Genomic DNA, 24,464 nt, shown 5'->3' with positions numbered 1-24,464 from the left:
ATCATTTGTTTTTCACCAACAGCAGTAGCCTACATGACCGTTCCTCTCTTATCTCCAGCTATTTGTATAGTGGCCTGGCTGTTAGATGGATGTTAGTATTATCACTTACCCAGCTGACACTGGGGCACAATACACACAGGTGTGTACTTACATACACACCTCAACTAGCTCTCACAGTCTCATGTCAGAATTAGATGTTCATCGATGTTTCTCAAAATTCAAAGTGGTTGCAAACGTCAAATATCAAAGTATTTAAGGTTAAGTAAAGGCATGAACTCTGAAATCTTAAGGTTAGGCATTAACTCTGAATGTTTAAGGTAAGGGTTAAGGTTCGGTATGAAGCTTAAAACAAAAATAAAAAAAATTACTTTCTATTGCCGAATTTCAACTTGCAACGTGGAATCTGAGGCAGATGCTTATGCCCAACTGCTATCCCCTAGCAGCAAATCAAATCAAATCAAAACCCTCAGCGCTCACGGTTGCCCCTAGCGGCCGGTTTCCACGTCGTCACCCAATGTCCTCAGACATGGACGGACGTCCAATACTGATTTGTGTAACGGGTGACCTGGCTGGTCAACCTAGGCCAATATAGCCCTCGTGTGTTTGAGTGTGTGTCCATCACGAGTCAACATGCCTCCCTAATCACAGCATCGGCGTGATCTCCAAAATATCTGAGTCCTTTCTATTCTACTGCATCCAAATCAAGTAGCCTATTCAAGTACGTTTTCAAGGGAGAGCGAGTGAAAGAGTGGGAAAGCAAAATGAGAGAAATAATGGACGGATGGGTGTGTGGGCGGGTAGAAGGAGGAGGGACAGAGAGAGAGGGAGAGAAAGAGAGCGATAAGAGAGTGGAGGAGGAAAAAGAGACAAGGCCGGGTTGTTTTCTGTCTGGTCCTGTGGGCCATGCATTGCAGTACGCTGCAGCACGGCGGGCGGTGGTATTCTCACCACGCGGCTTGGCGTCAGCGCTGAGAGGACTGCACAGGGGCTATTTTTAAATCCTCTCGTCCCATCTCAATATTTCATTCTGGGAAAGAGATAGTGAGTGTGTGTGCTGAGTGTATGGGCCTGTAAACAACCCTGGTGCGCGTGAGTGTGTTGTTTGGACGGTAAATGACTGAAGACTATAGTACTGCAGTCACACCAGCCTTGCTCAACATGGCAATAGATCAAATCAGGAGAACCAAGCAATCCCATCAGCCAATTACCCCAGCGTTACCAGGGGCTGGTAATTAATGAAATGAATGTGTTTGTACTTGGCCAATACTACGGTATGTTAACACACTGTGATGTGATGATAATTGCCAATAGAAGGCTGGGTTGGTAGCCTGGGTACCAGTCTTTTTCTGCTAACATTCCACTCCACACATGAGACGGAGTGCAAGGAGTGGAATGTTAGCAGAAACAGACTTGCACCCATGCTAGTGGGTTGGCAACGCCACGACAAAAATGAAAAAGGCTCTGTAATTGTTGTTACTCTGTCAGATAGCTAGCAACAACAACTAGAAGCATGAATGCAGATGGCTTGTTTCAGCTAGCTAATGGGGCATGCAAAGCAAGAGTCCCCACGCTAAATCATCAGCATACTTTCTTCTCATTATATTTTTTCATTGGCACGCTATTCCTCTTACACCATTTAATCTAGAAATGTCATTCAAACTTCAAAACGTGACGACTGGTCTGGACTGAGTTGCTTGTATAAAACGTTACGATATATTTGATACTTTTTAAGGTACGAAACTTTTTGTCTTTTCTTTTGTCCTCCATCCACTTTCAAAGGATTTCCTCATCATTCTAAAGGCCTCATTGTGACATCATCACTTTCAACGTTCCATTCACTGTAAATGCAACAATTACGAGGGGGTGTGGTATGGACAATACATTTACATTTACATTTAAGTCATTTAGCAGACGCTCTTATCCAGAGCGACTTACAAATTGGTGCGTTCACCTTAAGACATCCAGTGGAACAGCCACTTTACAATAGTGCATCTAAATATTTTAAGGGGGGTGAGAAGGATTACTTTATCCTATCCTAGGTATTCCTGAAAGAGGTGGGGTTTCAGGTGTCTCCGGAAGGTGGTGATTGACTCCGCTGTCCTGGCGTCGTGAGGGAGTTTGTTCCACCATTGGGGGGCCAGAGCAGCGAACAGTTTTGACTGGGCTGCGCAGGAACTGTACTTCCTAAGTGGTAGGGAGGCGAGCAGGCCAGAGGTGGATGAACGCAGTGCCCTTGTTTGGGTGTAGGGCCTGATCAGAGCCTGGAGGTACTGAGGTGCCGTTCCCCTCACAGCTCCGTAGGCAAGCACCATGGTCTTGTAGCGGATGCGAGCTTCAACTGTGTATATCAATAAACCACAACTAAGGGCTGTTCTTCAGCACGACGCAACACGGAGCACCTGGATACAGCCCTTAGCCGTGGTATATTGACCATATACCACAAACCCCCGAGATGCCTTATTGCTATTATTAGAGCAGTAGAAATACATGTTTTGTCATACCCGTGGTATACGGTCTGATATACCATGGCTGTCAGCCAATCAATATTCAGGACTCGAACCATCCAGTTTATAGTGCAATTTTTGACACAAATCAGCTACGTCGGCCACTTTGCCAAGACAACAATTGCTTTTCAAATCTGAAATTGGAACATAATGATCTGTTACCAATCTATCGATACAGCTGTTTTAGTAACTGCATTAATACATTTTCCCCAACTTTTTCCAAACAACTACCGTTTTGACCACTCCACCAACAAGTCAGACAAAACTTAGAGCATATTAAATCTTCCTCTACCTCTCTGATTTTGAAATCTGAAAGCAGAACAGGAATAGCTTCTACTAATCAATAGGTAGAGCTCTTTTAGTTAGTAACCCATCGACTGCTTTTATTAAAGATGCAGTAATGTCCGAAGCTAGCAGATTCATTACTTACCAACAACAGCTGTAAATATCAATACAACTACATCACATTTTGAAATGAACTTTCCTGTCTTTGACTAACAACACTATTATGAATCTAGCAACGAAGTTGTGTGGGTCAGAGTGCAGTATTCATTTAGTTTCATAGCACAAATGTTTGCTAGCATGTTTCTCACACTGGCTTTAGCCATGGAGGGAGCAGGCGTGCTAAGGCAACTGTTGCCTAGCAACATGAGCCTCGGAGGGAGACAACATCTACATAGCACGGCAAATTCCCATGATTTGTGAATCTGTTTTGGACCAAACAGCTTGCGTTAAGATTTCTAATGCTTCCCTGGTCTGGGCGACCTGCAATGATACAGTGAAGATCTCTAATACTCACTAGCTTCGTCCTCATTCTCAGGATCGTGCACCGTGCTATAAATACCTGGCTAGTTTGCCTCTCTGTAAAGAGAATGGTGGGCTGTACGTTGATCCTTCTGCTCTGATTGGATAGAGCGAAGCTGTTGCCGTTCACTCACTTCATGTTTCACCCGGTCACTTCTCATCGCACGTTACGTTTTCACACGTAACAACTGCAGTTTAGACACTGACCACAACCACACAATTACTGACCCCAACCACACAACTACTGACCATATCCACACAACTACTGACCACAACTACTGGCCACTACTGACCATAACTACTGAATACAACTAACTGACCACAACTACAGACCGTAACTACTGACCACAACTACTAACCTCAAATACTGACCATAACTCCTGACCACAATCACATAACTACTGACCATAACTACTGACCACCACTGACCATAACCACTGACTAAAACTACTGACCACAACTACTGGCCACTACTGAGCACAACTACAGCTACTGAACCACGCAACTACTGACTACAACTCCTGACCACAACCACGCAACTAGTGACCACACAATTACTGAACCACACAACTACTGACCACAACCACACCGACCATAACTCCTGACCTCAACTACTGTCCACAACCACACAACAGCTGATGACAATGTATTTGAAAGACAAATAAGTTATTTATTGGGCAAAATGAATGTATGCAGAGGGAAAAAGAGTTTATGTTGTCAATAATCATTTGATTGTAAGCCAACCATGTCTGTTTTTTTTTTTGCAACATGTTTATTTTTATTTTTATGTTGGTGGACAACCCACCCGTCTATTAGAAATGTGTCCTTTAAGGCTGCAGTTATGGTGGGGTTGGAGGTATGTCCAATGCACAGGTTCCATCTGGAGCCAGCCCAGCCCAGTCCCACCTAGCCCAGCCCCACTTAGCACAGTCCCACCTAGTCCAGCCAAAACTAGCCCAGTCCCACCAAGGCTCTAGTTTTCCTTCCCTATGCTGAGATGAAGCCTCTCCTTCAGCTCCAAGGTCAATGGTGCTGTATATAGCCGAAGCTTTTGATTGGCTCATTTTCACTCTGACCGGTGGATGTGTGCCATTATGGAACAATTCATTGTTAGTGATGCCAATTACGATAAGAGTGTTCACATTTCAGCGGGTGTCACGGCTCTGTGATCCACAGAGAGGTGATGATGATGCACAAAAATAAGATGTCTTCATGATGGGAAGCTGGGAGGGGGGTTTGTGTGTCGAAGGATGGTGGCTGCAGTGGTGAATGGTTGTGCTTGTGTCAAAGGATGATGGTTGTAGTGGTGGATGGATGTGTTTGTGTTTGTAGAAAATGCATTCAACTTGTTAGTGGCATTGATCTATTTCCATTTTCTATACTGAACAAAAAGATATATGCAACATGTAAAGTGTTGGATCCCATGTTTCATAAGCTAAAATGAAATATCCCAGAAATATTCCATACGCACAGAAAGCGTATTTCTCTTAAAGTTTGTGCAGAAATGTGTTTACATCCCTGTTAGTGAGCATTTCTCCTTTGCCAAGATAATCCATCCACCTGACAGGTGTGGCATATCAAGAAGCTGATTAAACAGCATGATCATTACACAGGTGCACCTTGTGCTGGGGACAATAAAAGGCCACTCTAAAATGTGCAGTTTTGCAATTGGCATTCTGACTGCAGGAACGTCCACCAGAGCTGTTGTTTAGATAATTTCATGTTAATTTCTCTACCATAAGCCACCTCCAACATCATTTTAGAGAATTTGGCAGTATGTCCAACCGGCCTCACAACCGCAGAGCACGTGAATCCACACGAGCCCAGGACCTTTACCTCCGGCTTCTTCACCTGTGGGATCATTTGAGACCAGCCAAACAGACAGCTGATGAAACCGAGGAGTATTTCTGTCTGTAATTAAGCCCTTTTTTTAGGGAAAAACTCACTCTGATTGGCTGGGCCTGGCTCCCCAGTGTGTGGGCATATGCCCTCCCAGGCCCACCCATGACTGCGCCTCTGCCCAGTCATGTGAATCCCATAGATTAGGGCCTACTTCATTTATTTCAATGGACTGATTTCCTTACATGACCTGTAACTCAGTAGAATTGTTGCATGTTGCGTTTATATTTTTGTTCAGTATACTGTAATTTATTGCAGATCAATAGAAAATATGCTGTGCCAACGAATGGCAATACAGCCTCAAATGACAACATATTGACTGAAAAAGGTTGTTTTATTAAAAGAGTTGTCCTTGGCTGTGATTGATCAGCTATTTTAAAGCAACTTGCTAAGAAAAACAATTAACAATTCAACAGATCATTAATTGCACCGATTAACTGAGGCAATTACCACATTAGATCATACTTTATGAATATCCCATCTGAAATCTACCCCTAGCTCCTAATCCCATAGCCCCTAACACCTAGTCCCTAGACTCTATTTAAATTGCATCTGAACTCTAACCCTGTCATCCGCATTGTGTAATCAATATGGTGTGAATTCCACCTAGAGGGCTAGTTGGAGCTATTGGCATATAGTTTATACCCATCCAATCCACTGTCACATCTTGGCAGATTGTTCTTTTTACTGGGCCGCTGTGGCTAAGAATGACAGAGGTTGAGAATGACAGAGGCTAGCATCAATCACACTTCAGCAGAGGGAACTGACTAATGGAAGCAGAGGGAGAATGAGCGAGGGGTACCTGAGAGGAAACTGGCGGATGCAAAACCAACTAACCTCCCTATTTTGTACTACTTCACGTTTGCCTTCCCTGGTAATCTCCCTTACCTATTTCTAGGGATGCACATGCATAGACATACGGTACACACAAGCACTTGCATGCACGCACACTTCCCTGGTCAGCATCGCAATATATCCCTCCCTCCCTTTCTCTCTCTCTCTCTCTCTCTGTAATGCAGCAGAGTAATGCTGCAGCGGCTCAATATATTCTGTTTCTCTCTCTGCCTCCTTCTCTCTTGCTCTCTCTCCCTCTCTCTCTTACTGGCTCTCTATTTCCCTCCTCTTTGTCCCATACTCCCTGCTCATCTACTCCTCATCATTACACAATTCATAGTGGTATTGTGGTGTTGTTGATGTTGGCCCTCAAGGGCTCTGAGGCAGCTATATGCTGTGTGATGCCAGCAGTGCTGGGCTAGATAGGTTGGGGACAGCACGGCCGGTCAGTCACGTGTGTGTGCGTGTGCTGTGGGTCCCTGGAGGGCAGGACAGGACTAATCTCTCAGTGGTTTTGATTTTAAAGAACCACTTTTCTGCTCACCAGTCCCAACTACCTGCCTGCTGCCTGGCAAATATATCACCTCCCATCACTTTGTCACACGCAGGCACGCACACACGCACGCACGCACGCACGCACGCACGCACGCACGCACGCACGCACACACACACACACACACACACACACACACACACACACACACACACACACACACACACACACACACACACACACAGAGAGAGAGACAGAGACAGAGAGAGAGAGAGTGAGAGAGAGAGCGAGAGCGAGAGAGAGAGAGGCTTCCCGTGGACTTTATAGAAAAGGCTTGACTCCTCGTCCATTAGCCATGACTCAGCATACTGTTTAGTCTGTTGATGCAGTCAACTTGAAATTGTGGTGACACTGCCGTTACCGTAGTCTGAGAGTTTTACATTACTGTTTTACAACCCTGTGATATCCATTGGATGAAGAATATTTCTGCTCACCTGATACGTGTTTAAGAGCTAGTGTCTACTGTGGTGCTCATATCATGACTAAGCACATTTTTAAGCATGTGGTGTGTGTGTGTGCGTCTAAATACTTAAACTTGCTTATCTGCGTCTCTGTGAGGTGTTTACTTGTTTGTCCTCTAAGATACATGTCTAGACTAGCAACCCCAACTCGCTCTGTCCTCTCCTGATTCCCTTAGAGGCCCTTGTGAATGCATCACAGCGGTGATACCTCATGCTAATCTTAGATTAAATCAAGAACAGCTATCCTCGACCCCCCTTCCCCTTCCCCTTCCCCACCCACACACAGACACACACACACAAATACACACATCTGATAACCAAGCGGAAATACCAGTTACTAAAGTTAGATCAATTATTCCAAAAATGAGCCACAAAGGCAGATGTTTGTGTGGGTCGAAGGCCGGATTATATTCCTAATCTCATCCTTTTGGCATTTATCACTCGTCCAGGGACTGATCGCTGATATAAAGTAACTGCTGACCTGGAACTTCCTGTCAGATGCTCCATTCAAACTTCTGTTGTAATTTCTACTCCAAGGAAGTTGGGAATAGAGAAAGGACACCGTTCTCCAAAAACCTCCCCATCTGAACTGCCTGTTCACAACCCAGGAAGTGGCCATTGGACTGATGCACTCTCAAAAGAACAGGAGGAGGAGCTCACGTGTGAGATCTCACCGCCCTCCGTTGACTTCGCAATCCTAAACTCTAACTAAGCTCTGGTACAAGGCATCTGTTTCTGTAGTCTCTCCATCCCTCTCCTACTTCCCCCTTCACGTTCCTACTTCTTCACTAAGTTAAGCCTCTCTCATTCAGTTTCTTTGTCCCTCTCTTCCTCCATCTTCCTCTCCATGCGCATTTACTAGTGGCCGCCTGGCCTTAGCCTGGTGCTTGGTTATCCAGCTGGTCCCTTCAGCCCTCTGCTTAGTGACTACAGGAGTAGGCATACGGAAACGCATCCAGCGGTTTTATAACGGCAGTCGGACAGAAACCTGTGAGTCACTCCGTAGACCTGAGAATGAGCCTCAACCTCAGCCTGAGTAGAGCAGTGAAGTACAGTAAGTACACTCAGCCTGTGCAGCAGGCCTCTCTCTCTCTCTCTCTCTCTCTCTGGCCCTCTTACAGGCATACTGCTCCCCTCAGCTACAGCACACCAAAGCACAGTGCAGAGCGGAGGACATTATTTACATTTACATTTAAGTAATTTAGCAGACGCTCTTTTCCAGAGCGACTTACAAATTATTCTTGGATCACTGTGGGTGACATTGCTTCAGCTACACTGGCGAAAGACAAGGAAACGAAGAAACGAACCGAAACAGCAGCACCACATAATGACATCAGACTCCCATTAGAACATGAACAGAATTTGGATTTCTCCAATTTCCCAATATGTGCCCTCCCTTTGGGCATTGCCACTTTGGGAAGAGTCAATCGAGGTTGCCAAGTCTGCCTTTAGCTGTGATCTAACTTAATCATAGAACACTGAATGCGGAGCATAATGGTTCTCGATGCCATTATAGAGATCATTTATCTAAGCATTTTTTGTTGAGCATCATCCTTTATCGCTATCTTTAGAAATGGTTTCCAATTCCAGTGGGACTGTGCCATACCGTGTTAGCACACATGAGGCATTGTGCAACTTATTTCAAAACAGGAAGACACACAAATTCAAGTCCACAATAGACCCATACACCACCAACCCCAGGGATAGGAATTCATTCAAACATCTGCCTTCAATCAACTCCTCAGCCGTGACCCTTCGGTGTATACCTTCTATGTGCTGCATTCAGGCTCTCAATTTACAGGCATAACTCATTTCCCTTGTAACCTACATGGGAAATCTCTTGACGATTACTAGAACGTACCCTTCGTACAAAAGGAAAATTGAACTGCTATAAATGTCTTTCTGGTTCATTTGGACTGGTTTTTAGGAAATATCCACGAAAAACATTGATGCAGTCCTAGTTCAAATAAATGACAATCTAACTTATGCTCCCAAGGTACCTTAATTCATGAAGTCGTCAAACATGCCCTCACAACCTTGACATACATAATCCTCCAGTAAATCTAAATGGCCCAACCACCTGTGATTTTAGCACAGCAATTCAAATCATACCCTCAGCAGGTGTGCAATAGAAAAACAAGTGCCACTGCAGTGTTTCGGTCTCACATCATAACAACGGATCACAGCAAGGAGTCTATTGTTACACGCTAATCCATGTACTTCAATGTCGCAAACGACACATGGTGTTAGTATTACAACACATTGCTATGTACAGGCCGTCAGCACGGTGCAGCAACACTACACAGGGGAGGAGTGCTGAGTGTCCGCGTGTGGTCTGGGGAGTACATATCTGTATGTGGGTGAGGGTTGGTGACATTCAAAACTGTGTGTCACTCGCTCTCACTCTACCTGTGCTTGCCTGCCTGTGTGTGTGTGTGTGTGTGTGTGTGTGTGTGTGTGTGGGGGGGGGGGGATTCTTACGGTTTTGGCAGGGCTGTAGTAACTATTCGGCCTGTAAGGGTGGCGTGTGTCTGAAAAGGTTATGACATCAGATCGGGGTGTGGATGTAGGTATTAGCAAGGGTAGCTTAAGACGAGTACGGGTTGAACACCCCATGACCGTGGCACAGTCCAGACTTAAGTCCGGACTAATCTGTGGATCAACAGGACGTCACGAGCTCATAACCAGGACACCCTTTCTATAACACCCGCGTCACACTTGTCACACACAGCGATCATTAAATGCACATGCCTCAGCACTTACATGCAAACACACATTTACACACAATTGTTAACCTACACGCAAGCATTCACGCGCTCACAGACACACGGACACGAACGAACGCACACACACATGCGCACACACACACGCGCACATCCCTTCCCAACGCCATTTCCATTCACAACGACTTTAACAAGCCATCATCACAAGCCGTACCAAAGAACCTCTAAAAAGGCCAGACCCTTAGTTATAGTGGGGCTAAGAGGACAGGTGCAGCTAGGAAGAGAAAGGACCCCCTGAACCCCCCTTCCCCCATTGTAACCCCTAGAGTCAAATGCTACACCATAATACATGATCAAAGTCTTGACCTCCCAAGACTTGGCATGCCAGTGCATTATCTCAGGAGTCAATAAACCCCAGGTATTTCTAGGACGTCATGTGTGTGTACATGATTTGAGCGGCTTAAAATCAACTGTATTTTTAGCTACACGACAGACATCCAACAGATATCCACCAGGGTAGTTTACATGGCTATTTCAGAGATAAAGCATCACTAGCCCCTCCAGGAATTCAATGCCTTGGTAATGGTCAGCGTTATCTGATCGCAGACCCAGCCACATATCCACCCAGTCTGATCCTGCAAACTTGACTTTCATAAAAGGGAGCTGAATGGAGCTTCAAGTTAAAAATACACGCTTAGAATTAAAAAATAATAATAATCTAATCAAATCCAATGTTGTTGGTCACGTGCAGATATTTAGCAGATGCTATCGCAGGTGCAGCGAAATGCTTGGGATGCCAGCTCCACAGAACAAAACAGTACGCACAGTACAAAACAAAACATTGAAATGAATGAATTAGTAAATATCAATACGACCAATGTCAGAATATAAATACATACAGAACCAGTCAAATGTTTGGACACACCTACTCATTCAAGGGTTTTTCTTTATTTTTACTATTTTCTACATTGTAGAATAATAGTGAAGACATCAAAACTATGAAATAACACATATGGAATTATGTAGTAACCAAAAAAGTGTTTAAACAAATGAAAATATAATATATATTTTAGATTCTTCAAAGTATCCATCCTTTGCCTTGATGACATTTTTGCACACTCTTGGCATTCACTCAACAAGATTCATGAGGAATGGTTTTCCATCAGTTGTGAAGAATTACCCACATATACTGAGCACTTGTTGGCTGCTTTTCCTTCACTCTGCGGTCCATTTCATCCCAAACCATCTCAATTGGGTTGAGGTTGGGTAATTGTGGAGGCCAGGTCATCTGATGCAGCACTCCATCACTCTCCATCTTGGCTAAATAGCCCTTACACAGCCTGGAGGTGTGTTTTGGGTCATTGTCTTGTTGAAAAATAAATGAAAGTCCCACGAAGTGTAAACCAGATGGGATGGCGTATAGCTGCAGAATGCTGTGGTAGTCATGCTGGTTAAGTGTGCCTTGAATTCTAAATAAATCACTGACAGTGTCACTAGCAAAGCACCCCCCACACCATCACAACTCCTCCATGCTTCAAGGTGAGAACCACACATGCCGAGATAATCCATTCACCTACTCTGCATCTCACAAAGACACGGTGGTTGGAACCAAAAATCTCAAATTTGGACTCATCAGACCAAAGGACAGAGTGGTCTAATGACCACTGCTCGTGTTTCTTGGACCAAGCAAGTCTCTTCTTCTTATTGGTGTGCTTTAGTAGTGGTTTCTTTACAGAAATTCGACCATAAAGGCTTGATTCACACAGTGTCCTCTGAACAGTTGATGTTGAGATGTGTCTGTTACTGGAAATCTGCAAAGCATTTATTTGGGCTGGTAACTCCAATGGAAGTATCCTCTGCAGCATAGGTAACTCTTGGCCTTCCTTTGTGGTGGCAGTCAGTTTCATCATAGTGCTTGATGGCTTTTGTGACTACACTTGAAGAAACTTTCAAAGTTCGTCTGTGGATCTGAGGTGTTTAGTCCCGGGGTCCTTAGCTTAGTGGTGCACTTCGTGGGCACTATGGTGTTGTCACCATAGTACCAAAACCATAGTGACTATGCTGAGCTGTAGTCAATGAACAACATTGTCACATAGGTGTTCCGGGCAGTGTGGAGTGCGATTGAGATTGCGTCAGCTGTGGATCTGTTGGGGTGGTCTGCGAATTGGAGTGGGTCTAGGGTATCTGGCAGGATGCTGTTGATGTGAGCCATGACCAGCGTTTCAAAGCACTTCATGGCTACCGACGTGAGGGCTATGGGGCGGTAATCATTTAGGAAGTTTACCTTCGCTTCCTTGGGCACCGGGGCTATGGTGGTCTGCATGAAACATGTAGGTATTACAGACTCAGTCAGGGAGAGGTTGAAAATGTCAGTGAAGACACTTGCCAGTTGTTCTGCCCATGCTTTGAGTACACGCCCTGGTAATCCATCTGGCCCCATTGCTTTGTGAATGTTGACCTGTTTAAAGGTTTTGCTCACATCAGCTACCCATCAGCTACCGAGAGTGTTGTCACACAGTCATCCAGAATGTCACACAGTCATCCAGCTGATGTTCTCGTGCATGCTTCAGTGTTGCTTGCCTGAAAGCGAGCATAAAAAGCATTTAGCTCGTCTGGTAGGCTCGTGTCACTGGGCAGCTCACGTCTGGGTTTCTTTGTAGTCCGTAATAGTTGTCAAGCCCTGCCACATCCGATGAGCGTAAGAGCCGGTGTAGTAGGATTCAATCTTAATCCTGTATTGACACTTTGCTTGTTTGATGGTTTGTTTGAGGGCATAGTCGGATTAGTGTCTCGCTCTTTGAAAGCGGCAGCTCCAGCCTTTAGCTCAATGTGGATGTTGCTTGTAATCCATGGCTTCTGGTTGGGATATGTACGTATGGTCACTGTGGGGCCGACGTCGTCGATGTACTTATTGATGAAGCCGGTGACTGAGGTGGTATACTCCTCAATGCCATTGGATGAATCCCGGAACATATTCCAGTCTGTGCTAACAAAACAGTCCTGTAGCGTAGTATCCACATTTGTATCCATCTCTGTGTGTGGAGAAAAGGTGGTGTAGAGTTTTTTTCCCTCTGGTTGCACGTGACATGCTGGTAAAAATTTGATTAATCTGATTTAAGTTTGTTTGCTTTAAAGTTCCTGGTCACTAAGAGCGCCACTTCTGGATGAGCATTTTGTTGTTTGCTTATGGCCCTATAGAGTTGGTTGAGTGCGGTCTTAGTGCCATCATTGGTCTGTGGTGGTAAATAGATGGCTACTAATAATATAGATGAGAACTCGCTTGGTAGACAGTGTGGTCTACAGCTTATCATAAGATACTCTACCTCAGGCGAGCAATACCTTGAGACTTATTTAATATTAGACATTGCGCACCAGCTGTTATTGACAAGAAGACACACACACCCACACCCCTCGTCTTACGAGATGTAGCATCTCTGCTCTGCCGGTGCATGCAAAATCCCGGCAGCTTTATATTTTCCATGTCGTCGTTCAGCCACGACTCGGTAAAAAATAAGATATTGGCAGTTCTTAATGTCCCGCTGGTAGGATAATCGTAATCGTTGGTCATCATTTGTTTTTCTTCCAATGATTGAATGTTAGCAAGTACAACAGAAGGAAGTGGGAGTTTACGCATTCGCCTACGGATTCTCAGAAGGCAGCCCGATCTGCGTCCTCTAATCCTCCATCTTTTCTTCACCCAAATGACAGGGATTTGGGCCTGTTCCCGGGAGAGCAATATATCCTTCTCGTCGGACTCGTTAAAGGAAAAAGCTTCTTCCAGTTCGTTGTGAATAATCACTGTTCTGATGTCCATAAGTTATTTTTGGTCATAAGAGACGGTAGCAGCAACATAATGTAAAAATAAGGAAAAAATTAAGTTACAAACAACGCAAAAAAACTAACAAAATAGCACAATTAGTCAGGAGCAAAACGTCAGCCATCCACTTCAGCGCCATCTTTGTCGTTCAGCGCCATCACTGTTGTTTCCATGTCATTTCAATGAAATGACGTTGAACCGAAGTAGAATAGACGATGAAACTGGTCTGAAAAAATCTTGATATGTTTAGCAAGCTCAGACTCCATGTCATCAGATAAGAACTTATGTGCCTCTGCTACTCTATCATAGCCTCTCTTTCGTCCAGGTATGTTTGTTTATTTTTTTTGTCAATGTACCCCTTCAGTGTCATTCAGTCTATTTTTTCATAATTTGCTGCTGCTCGAATGCTCTTCTTCCCTTCTCTCCTTTCCTTGGCTGCACTCTCATGAACCTCAAGGGGGGCTAAACCGCTGCTTGTTTTACATATGCATACACAGGGCATGTCTGTTCTGTACCAATACAAAATGCACTATCTCACATATTATGCATAAAACTGACTAAATATAATCATAATTTGTATGGGGTATGGTAGCCAATGGCTCAACATGCCCCTTGGCATCCACCCTGTACTCTGCCCTGAACTTTAGTCACTGTTACTAGCCGGCTACCAACCGGTACTCTATCTTGCACCTTAGAGACTGCTGCCCTATTTAAATTACATATAGTTATTGAACACTGAACACTTTAATAATATTTACATACTATTTTACCCACTTCAAATGTATATACTGTATTCTGGTCAAGGCTCATCCTATATAACTACTGCTGTGCACACCTTTTCCATTCCTACACTCCCCATACTGTCAATACAGTAATACAGCAGCACCTACTCGCACTCGTAGCACACGCTCCAGCAGGTATAATTCACTGGTCACCCCCAAAGCCAATTCCTCTTTTGGTCATCTTTCCTTCCAGTTCTCTGCTGCCAATGACTGGAACAAACTGCAAAAATCTCTGAAGCTGGAAACACTTATCTCCCTCACTAGCTTTAAGCACCAGCTGTCAGAGCAGCTCACAGATTACTGCACCTGTACATAGCCCATCTGTAATTTAGCCCAAACAACTACCTCTTCCCCAACTGTATGTATTTATTTATTTTGCTCCTTTGCACCCCATTATTTCTATTTCTACTTTGCACATTCTTCCACTGCAAATATACCATTCCAGTTTTTTTCTTGCTATATTGTATTTACCTCGCCACTATGGCCTTTTTTGCCTTTACCTCCCTTATCTCACCTCATTTGCTCACATTGTATATAGACTTATTTTTCTACTGTGTTATTGACTGTGTGTTTTGTTTATTCCATGTGTAACTCTGTGTTGTTGTTTGTGTCGCACTGCTTTGCTTTATCTTGGCCAGGTCGCAGTTGCAAATGAGAACCTGTTCTCAACTAGCCTACCTGGGTAAATAAAGGTGAAATAAAAAATAAATTAATAAAATACACACCATCATATACATACGGTACCAGTCAAAGGTTCTACATTTTAGAATAATAGCGAAGACATCACAGCTATGAAATAACACATATGGAATCATGTCACCAAAAAAGTGTTAACAAATCAAAATATATTTTAAATTTGAGATTCTTCAAAGTAGCCACATACACCTTAGCCAAATACATTTAAACTCAGTTTTTCACAACATGATGGTGCCACCCCCGTGAATCACGGTTGGGATAGTGTTCTTCAGTTTCCTTTTAACTCCAAACAAAACGATGGTCATTATGACCAAACAGTTCTAATTTAATTTAATCAGACCAAAGGCAATTTCTCCAAAAAGTACGATCTTTGTCCCTATGTGCAGTTGCAAACCGTAGTCTGGCTTTTTTTATGGTTGTTTTTGAGCAGTGGCTTCTTCCTTGCTGAACTGCATTTCAGGTTATGTTGATAAAGGACTTATTTTACTGTGGATATAGATACTTTTGTACCTGTTTCCTCCAGAATCTGGAGGTCCTTTGCTGTTGTTCTGGGATTGATTTGCACTTTTCACACAAAAGTACGTTCATCTCTAGGAGAGAGATCACATCTCCTTCCTGAGCCGTATGACTGCAGCGTGGTCCCATGGTGTTATTCTTGAGTACTATTGTACAGATGAACGTGGTACTTTCAGGCATTTGGACATTGCTACCAAGGATGAACCAGACTTGTGGAGGTCTACAATTTTTTTTCTGAGGTCTTGGCTGATTTCCTTGGATTTTTCCATGATGTCAAGCAAAGAGGCACTAGTCCAGTTGACTCAAATGATGTCAAGAAGCTTCTAAAGCCATGACATAATTTTCTGGAATTTTCCAAGCTGTTTAAAGGCACAGTCAACTTAGTGTATGTAAACTTCTGACCCACTGGAATTGTGATTCAGTGAATTATACGTGAAATAATCTGTCTGTTAACAATTGTTGAAAAAATGACTTGTGTCATGCACAAAGTGGATGTCTTAACCGACTTGCCAAAACTATAGTTTGTTAACAAGACATTTGTGAAGTGGTTGAAAAACGAGTTTTAATGACTCCAACTTAAGTGTATGTAAACTTCCGACTTCAACTGTATGTAATCATAACTGTTATATTTACACAAATTCTGATTATTCCCAGGGATACACACACATCCTGAACTATATGTAGATATATTAGTTAAAAAGAATACAACATTTCCCTTGACATTGTGATGCCCAATGTAAAAAAATAGCTCAATTTACCCCACTCTACCCTACGTTAATTACCCATTGGTCTTTCTGAGGCTGAGATTTGTTTTTCTCCATTAGACTTACAAGAAAAATAGATGAAGTTGGTAATACCAGAAAAGATGTTGGCTATTTCACCCCTGCTCTCTCACTTCTAGTGCAAACAAACACACAGATGAGAAGGGGCTTGGTTTTTCATCAGGACTGCACAGCCCTTCATAAAGATTCACTCCAGGATCTTAAAGGTGCAATATGCAGAAATGCCCTGCCATTTCCTCGTTGCAAAAATTAGAATAGTTTGCATAATTTCAATTTATGTGACAAAACAAGCATTCAGAATGTAAATAGTTGTCGTGACGTTGACTACCATTAAATGTGAAGACTGTACATTATCAAATCAATTGGAAAGCGGTCGCTGACATCCCCGTCTTCAAAGGGGGAGACACTCTAGACTCAAACTGTTACAGACCTATACCATCCTGCCCTGCCTTTCTAAAGTCTTCGAAAGTCAAGTAAACAAACAGATCACCAACCATTTTGTATCCCACCGTACCTTCTCCACTATGCAATCTGGTTTCCTAGCTGGTCACGGGTGCACCTCAGCCACACTCAAGGTCCTTAACGATATCATAACCACCATCGATAAAAGACAGTACTGTGCAGTTGCCTTCATCGACCTGGCCAAGGCTCTGTCAATCAAAGTATTCTTATTGGCAGACTCAACAGCCTTGGTTTCTCTAATGACTGCCTCGCCTGGTTAACTAACTATTTCTCAGATAGAGTGTGTAAAATCGGAGGGCCTGTTGTCCGGCCCTCTGGCAGTCTCTATGGGGGTGCCACAGGGTTCAATTCTTGGGTCGACTCTTTTCTCTGTTTATATCAATGACGTCGCTCTTGCTGCGGGTGATTCTTTGATCCAGCACTAAGCAGATGACACTATTCGGTATACATCTGGCACTTCTTTGGACACTGTGTTAACACACCTCCAAACGAGCTTTAACGCCATACAACACTCCTTCCGTGGCCTCCAACTGCTCTTAAATGTTAGTAAAACAAAATGCATGCTCTTCAACCGATCGCTGCCCACAACTGCCCAACTGACTAGCATCACTACTCTGGACGGTTCCAACTTAGAGTATGTGGACAGCTATAAATACCTAGGTGTCTGGCTAGACTGTAAACTCTCCTTCCAGACTCACATTAAGCATCTCCAATCCAAAGTTAAATCTAGAATCGGCATCCTATTTCACAACATACTACCCACTACTGCAACCTGTAAGCTCTCGTTGGCTGGTCCTCGCTACATATTCATCGCCAAACCCACTGGCTCCAGGTCATCTATAAGTATTTGCTAGGTAAAGCTCCGTCTTATCTCAGCTCACTGGTCACCATAGCAACACCCACCCGTAGCACGCGTTCCAGCAGATATATTTCACTAGTCGTCCCCAAATCCAACACCTACTTTGGCTGCCATTCCTTCTAGTTCTCTGCTGCCAATGACTGGAACGAATTGCAAACATCACTGAAGTTGGAGACTTATATCTAACTCACTAACTATAAGCGTCAGCAGTCAGAGCAGCTTACCAATCGCTGGCCTACCTGGTTAAATAAAGGTGTTTTTTCCCCCTCTATGTGTGTTTTAATTACGTGATTAAACTAATCATGTAACTTTAATTGAATAGAATGTCGGGGCACCACAGATTGTTTTTGTTTGTATTGTGTAATTTTCCCAAATACAACTCTTCAGATATTTTCATATATCATCAAAACAGTCGCTTATTAATGAATTGTACTTCATCAGTGTCATTACTGAATGTCGCAAACCCTTGGATATCTGAACGAACCCTAGCATAGAATCATGAATCAGCGACATACAAATTCGCTTAATTATTTATTTTCTATAACGAACTTAATCAATCACAGAAATGCATGATAAACACACCATTAGTTATGCATTGGGTACTAAACATGAACCAAGGAAAAGTCCCTAGTGGACGAAACCGATATGACGGCTTGGTAGACAAAGGAAAGGGGGTGTGGAATGCTCAAGTGTTGGAGACTCATAGCTGATATCTATACCCATAGAAATGGCTAATACCGCTCATTCGAAAAGAAATTGCAATTGACATATTTACGTGCTTATGTCTTGTTGTCTCTCTCTGTGGTCGCCGGTCCATCTGCTGGAGAGAGTCGACAGAAAAGCCTCTGGTTGCGTTCCTAATGGATACGTCAGGCGTACCCATGTTGTCGCAGAGAATAGGTGTTTCGGCGGTTGTCGTATTCTTCGTCCTAGGCTATGTACATTTCCAGCTACAGACTGAAAAGGCCTCGTCTAAGATTTGCTCCTGCTGTGGAAATGGTTTAGAGTTTCACAATTTCTAGCCATGTACCAACGCTACATGCTGTATGGTCTCCTCGGCCTGTAGAGTTGTAGTTCTTAACCATTTCACATGTAGCTACCACTCCATACTCTTCTGGTCTCATGGTCTATCGTGTTGTAGTCATTTCAACGTGGGGACTCTGTCTTGATGTTCTCTGACTTTAGTTTGTAGATTTCTTAACCATTCCAACATGTAGCCACCGCTTCATGCTTTTCTGGTCTTGAAGTTTTAAACCGTTTGTCAGCGGTGTTGCCACCACTGCACGCTGTCTAATGTAAATGTTGTCTGAAGTTGCTTTTTATAGAAGAAGAGGCTGTACCATGATGCCTAATGTAATGTCTGGCGTCACGGGGGCATGACCACTGGCTAGTTAAAACTTTATACCTAAACAAGCATCTTGTTTAAAAGGTCAACATCACATTACATCTTCTCACAAATAGTTTCATATTGAATCATATATTTTACACAACATTCAGGTAGAAAACTAATAACTGAGGAATGTACACTTCCAGAGATATCGTTATTGTGTCCTACTGCCTCCTACTTCCTGATGTCACAAAATAAAACATCTTTGACATAAAATACCCACGGACCATTCCCACATTCTCAAAAATAGAAATATTGTTTAATTCTGAAATGTTATGGATTAGGAGTTTTGGCCAGTGAAGCGCTTTAGTCTCCCAGAGGTTTCTTTCCTCTCAATATTCCATGGCAGCAAAGAGAGTTTCTACCAGGAATTTATGACCTCTGTAAAACCTGAGGTGGGAGAGAGAGTGGGAGAGGGGAGGAGCCACGATATACACCACAATCAAAGTACCATCTAAACTGCTGTGAAATATTTGTTCAATAGAATACTGCCCCTTCTGGAGGAATTCGGCACCCATATAAACCATGATAAATTTTTGTCAAAAGTTGCTAATATATGCATATAAAAATTATTATCGAATAGGAAACACTCTAAAGCTTATAAAACCGTTTAAATTTTGTCTCTATGTAAAGCAGAAGTCTCAGGGCATGCATTCTCCCAAAGTCTCTCTTGTAATGGAAAAAGTTGCCACCACTTTGATGTCATCGTATACACACTTCCCAAGCAGTTATAACCATGGAAACAGTTTCTACGTCTTCAGCGTGAAGCCTGCTTTCGATGAGGCGTGTAACTGTGAGAATCGCGCGCTCACGAGACGTTCAGCGTGCCCAAACGTCCCGGTGATGCAAAAAAAAAGTTTCACCAATGGGAGCTGGGAAATTTCTCTCTCTTTCCCTCAGGATGGACTGAACAACGTGTGTTTCTCTGAACGCCCTCACGATTGCTGTAGACCTTTATAACATGTTAAGGCTTAATTATAAACATAGTTTGACAAGTTTACTCGAAATATAATGTATACTTTCGACGTTTTGGTGCGCATCCACTTGAAATTTGCATACATTTCGACCGAAAAGTGTCTAGTTTGAGAACGGAAAGACAACTGAACGCTAACTTGGTGAGTATTAACCCTTCCAGGTCTTCTGAAGGAAGAACAGCCATGGTAGGGAATATTTATGTCTTCATTTTGGGTTTCTGTCGACTCCAAGATAGAGGAGTCAGTATGCTAAATGAGAGCGCTGACTCTCTATTATAGCCTTGTGAACGCCAAATGTAACGTTAAAAATAATTGTAACATAGCGATTGCATTTAGAAGAAGTTTATCTTGCCATACATATGTAAAACATGCATATTTAGTCAAAGTTTATGATGTGTATTCCTTGTTAGCTGACGTTATCTGCCGGAGCTATTTTATTTCTCCTGACATTGCAGTAGCATTTTTTGAACGATGCATAATTGTAAACAGAGATTTATGGATATATATTGCATATTATTGAAAAAAAAATGAATGTACTGTGTAACATGTTATATTACTGTCATCTGATGAAGATTTCAAAAGGTTAGTGAAATGATTTTTCTTTTAATCCTGCGTTTGTTGATTGCATATTTTTTCCTACTTGGCTAAGCTAATGAGGTATGTATGCAGTGGTGGTTGGACATAAATATGTGCTATGTTTTCGCCGTAAAACATTTTAGAAATCTGACTTGCTGGGTAGATAAATAACTTCTTTATCTTTCATTTGAGCCATTTTTCAAGCGATTCTGTGGAGGTTAAATATTTTTGGATTATTTCTTGCGTTCCCTGCGCCACATTACAGCTCAGGGGGGATGGGGGGTGATCCCAAAGGGGATCATGTGTCCCCATCACGTTAAAAAATGTTTCAGCTGTTTCAAGCTGGTGTACAGAACCGAAAGTAAAAGACGCAAAAAACTACACTTAAGAACAAGAAGCATAGGAATAGCACACATAGAACAGATCTACCACTTCTTAGACTTGCTTTTACGAGAATGACAAATCTCACATTTCTTTGTGAATTTGGTCAGTTCGCCCAAAAAGTTAAATATTGCATCTTTAATTAAGCACAAAAAATTTGTAACATATAGTACAAATTGGATTTGTAACTTAATACAAATTGCAAAAAAAAGGAAAGAAATTCAGGACGTAATGTATCATATGAAATGGATGACATAGTACACAATTGGATGACGTAGTACACACAAAACGGGGACCACAGTTGGCTCATGAGCATCACTTTCAAAACTACTGGCTGAAATTATACTAAAGTTTGAGAGTGCATCTTCAAGCCTCATGTTTTTGTGTTTTGTGTTTGGCTACATTCTGATGTGCAACTAGGATGTCCTAATTCCCTGACCTTCTATCCATCACCTGATGTAAAGAACAAGTCTACCAGCTAACATCTCTCATACTGTAGTCTAGTAGTCTCTCTCTCCACTCTGCCAATGTAGAATGACCATAGGATCTAATGATATTATATGGGACATACAGGCACACAAACATGCCAACAACATTATAAATCCTTCCCTGGTCTCTGATGGATGGCTCGGGGGGGGGGGTGTTGGCTTGCCCTACTGTAGGCCTGGAACCCAATATTTTTCGTTGGAGGTTAAACCATCCACCATACGCTAGGGGTTTATATACGAACATGCACATTAACCCTTCACCCCCCCCACCCCCCCAACTGTAAAAAAAAAAAGACCTATCGTAGTATTATAGCCTGTACTTCACCTTGACGCAGAGCAAAGGAGAGCCGCCGGGCAGAGAATCCAGAGAAAACTGGCCGTGGATACACACAGATAAGAGAGGCTACTTAACAGGGACGTCCTATAATCTAATCTAATATCATGTCACATTCCATCTCAAAGAAATATGCAAATGAAAAGCCTATTTATTATCAGTAGCTTTCTGCTGTGTTAGCCTCCTTAGAATCGTATGCTAATTTAGATTCAAAAACTTGCTTTAAGATGTTTTGTGCAATCTTGTGACCTTGCTCTTATTTGTTTGGCGGGTTGATGTCAGTGCCAATAAGGCACTCACCTCAAAAGATGCTGAGGAGTCTTAGGGTTACCCCACTAAGAATTGTGTCCATATTACAGCAGGTGCTAACAATTAGCGTTAACAAACTGTATGATCATGTGTGGATTCTCAAATACATGGGATTTAGTTGGTCTAAAGCTTGAGTAACTATATTGTATTACTGTACATTGTACAGCACTATGTGTTGAAAGCAGTCAGGTACTCTACTACAAAGCAAACCTATAGAGCAATGTGCATCATAATATACCATATCACCCAGACATACAAATGTAGGGTACCATGTGGTTGTTGGATCATTGTTAAGTGGTCACACTAGTCTGTACATAGCTAAACGAAACACGTTAAAAGGATAATAAACAGATTGCAGGACGAAAACTGAGGAGAATGTGAATGGATGGATATCTTATGATTTGAGTAGTGATTGATCCAGCCTGCTCATTATCTGACTTTAAAAAATATGTATTTAAATATATTTTTCCCCAAAAAGATATTTTCCCCAAAAATATATTTTCCCCCAAAATAAGATATTCCTCCATATATTCCTATACACTTCCCTCACTGTAGTAAGACCTTACACTTCACCCCATCAGCTGTACAAGTTAAATATGTCCCAGATGAAGTGATATGTGTAAATGTACCGTGACAGAATGAAGTGCGTAGTTGAATCTGCATCGCTGGTTCCTCTGATGAGAAGACAGCGTAAAGGGCTGTCTTTTGACAACTACACTGTGTTCCTCACACGACAAATTCCATCCCACTGCCTCATCTAGATGAATATTGTCTTGTCCCATGGACCATTCCCCCCTAAAGATGTAAACATTGGACATTATGACACTCATTGACTTGGCAGGGTCCATTGGCAGTGCCCATAATTCCACATGCGCTAATCAGGATCCATTGTTACCGGCATCCTCTTATTGACTCTGGATCTACGCCTTTCTATCTCAAATTCATCCCCTCCACTCACTCTCTTAGTGAAATAGCAAGATGCAGCACTTGCTGCCCTGACCTGGCTAAAACACATGACTCTGAGTCTCCCGATATAGAAAAGCATGAGCCGTGTAAGAAAATAAACCCCCGCCTTACAAGCAACAAGTAAATAAGTATGCAACCCTGTCCTCCGGCGTCGGACACATTTCTGCAAGCTCGGCAGAACCTGCAGTGATTTGGCTGGCACCCCAGGGGTAGATGGAGGGAGACGGGTGCAGAGAGAGAGAGAGAGAGAGAGAGAGAGAGATAAAGGGATAGAGCAAGAGAGAGTTAGAGAGAGGAGACGAAAAATGCCAGTATAAAGTCAGCTTTTGGACTCACCGAGCAGAAGTGTGATGACAACACTTGCATGGATGGTGTCTCCTGAGCGCAAACACCTGGACATAGTGAACCTGCCGCTTCCTTTGGACTCCATATCCTACTGGGTCCGTCTGGCAATCTGTCAGTCCGTCTGTTTATCTGTATGTCTGTCAGTCCTCCCCTGGATACACACTCTGGGTGTGTGTGTGTGTGTGTTGGCTGGAGCAAGCAGGGGTGCGGGTGGGATAGAGGGGAGGGGCAGGGTGAGGTGGGCTCAGAGCGAGCAAAGAAATAAAAACGCAAGACTTGTCAGTCTGCAAAGTCCTGCTGTGATTGTCTCCCTCCTCTTCTCCCTCCTTTGCGGTGAGTCCCAGAGAAGAAGAGTGAATTGATGGCTTATTCCTGGATTATGAGTCCTGTCTACCCTTCTGTATGTGCCAGGCTGGAGACAGACAGAAAGAGAGAGTAACAGAAAGAGACAGACGAAGGGAATGCTCCTGCACCTGATCCAGGCTCTCTCTCTCTCTCTTTGCTTCAGTCGCTCACTCTCACTCGCCGACACACTGATTATCTGCTGAATCCCTCAGCCTGAGAGCTAGAGCAAGCAGAGGAGAGGGAAAAAAACTCACTCAGAGAGAGCGAGCATCTGCACCGCAGAGCAATGGAGCTGTGGAGGCAGTCGGGGAATGTCAGCGTTGCCCCTTACGGAGAGCTGCATGTGGGGGGAGGGAGCGGCGAGGACAGCAGAGCCTGGAGCTCAGGCAGAAAGGCAGCAGGCAGCAGGCGGTATGTGTCTCCCTAGCCGGCACAGGGAGGAATGAGCGGGGAGGGAGAGCCACTGCAGCAGAGGCATGGAGGACAGAGTGAGCGAGCTGGAGGGAAAGAGGGGAGGGGGAGGGATGGGAGAGGAGAGGAGTTGAATGGGGACCTTCAGCCTGATTGCATCTGGGGGCTATCTCACACTAGAGGGTCCTGCAACCCACCCTGTCTATCACTGCGCCCGTTGCCGGGTTTAGGAGGGTTTCTCTGGGTACACTGCCAT

The 24,464-nt window shown here is 43.4% G+C and overlaps 1 protein-coding gene across 2 annotated transcripts in view; it reads right to left on the bottom strand.

Moving 5' to 3' along the window:
• LOC115137061 (sodium channel subunit beta-4-like) overlaps positions 1–24,248 on the bottom strand; it is a 32,178-nt gene extending 7,930 nt beyond the window's left edge. Inside the window, exon 1 of one of the 2 annotated variants that reach the window (XM_029673081.2) lies at positions 23,444–24,248. In XM_029673081.2, the coding sequence (XP_029528941.2) occupies positions 23,444–23,537 (94 nt within the window). In that variant the 5' untranslated portion in view covers positions 23,538–24,248. The remainder of the gene's footprint in view (positions 1–23,443) is intronic. The other variant, XM_029673080.2, reaches the window with a different exon arrangement.
• Between the last annotated feature and the right edge of the window lie 216 nt (positions 24,249–24,464).

Source organism: Oncorhynchus nerka, linkage group LG11, assembly GCF_034236695.1.
Source record: "Oncorhynchus nerka isolate Pitt River linkage group LG11, Oner_Uvic_2.0, whole genome shotgun sequence".
In the NCBI taxonomy this organism is placed as follows: Eukaryota; Metazoa; Chordata; class Actinopteri; order Salmoniformes; family Salmonidae; genus Oncorhynchus; species Oncorhynchus nerka.
This window is presented reverse-complemented; position numbering and strand designations above follow the sequence as displayed.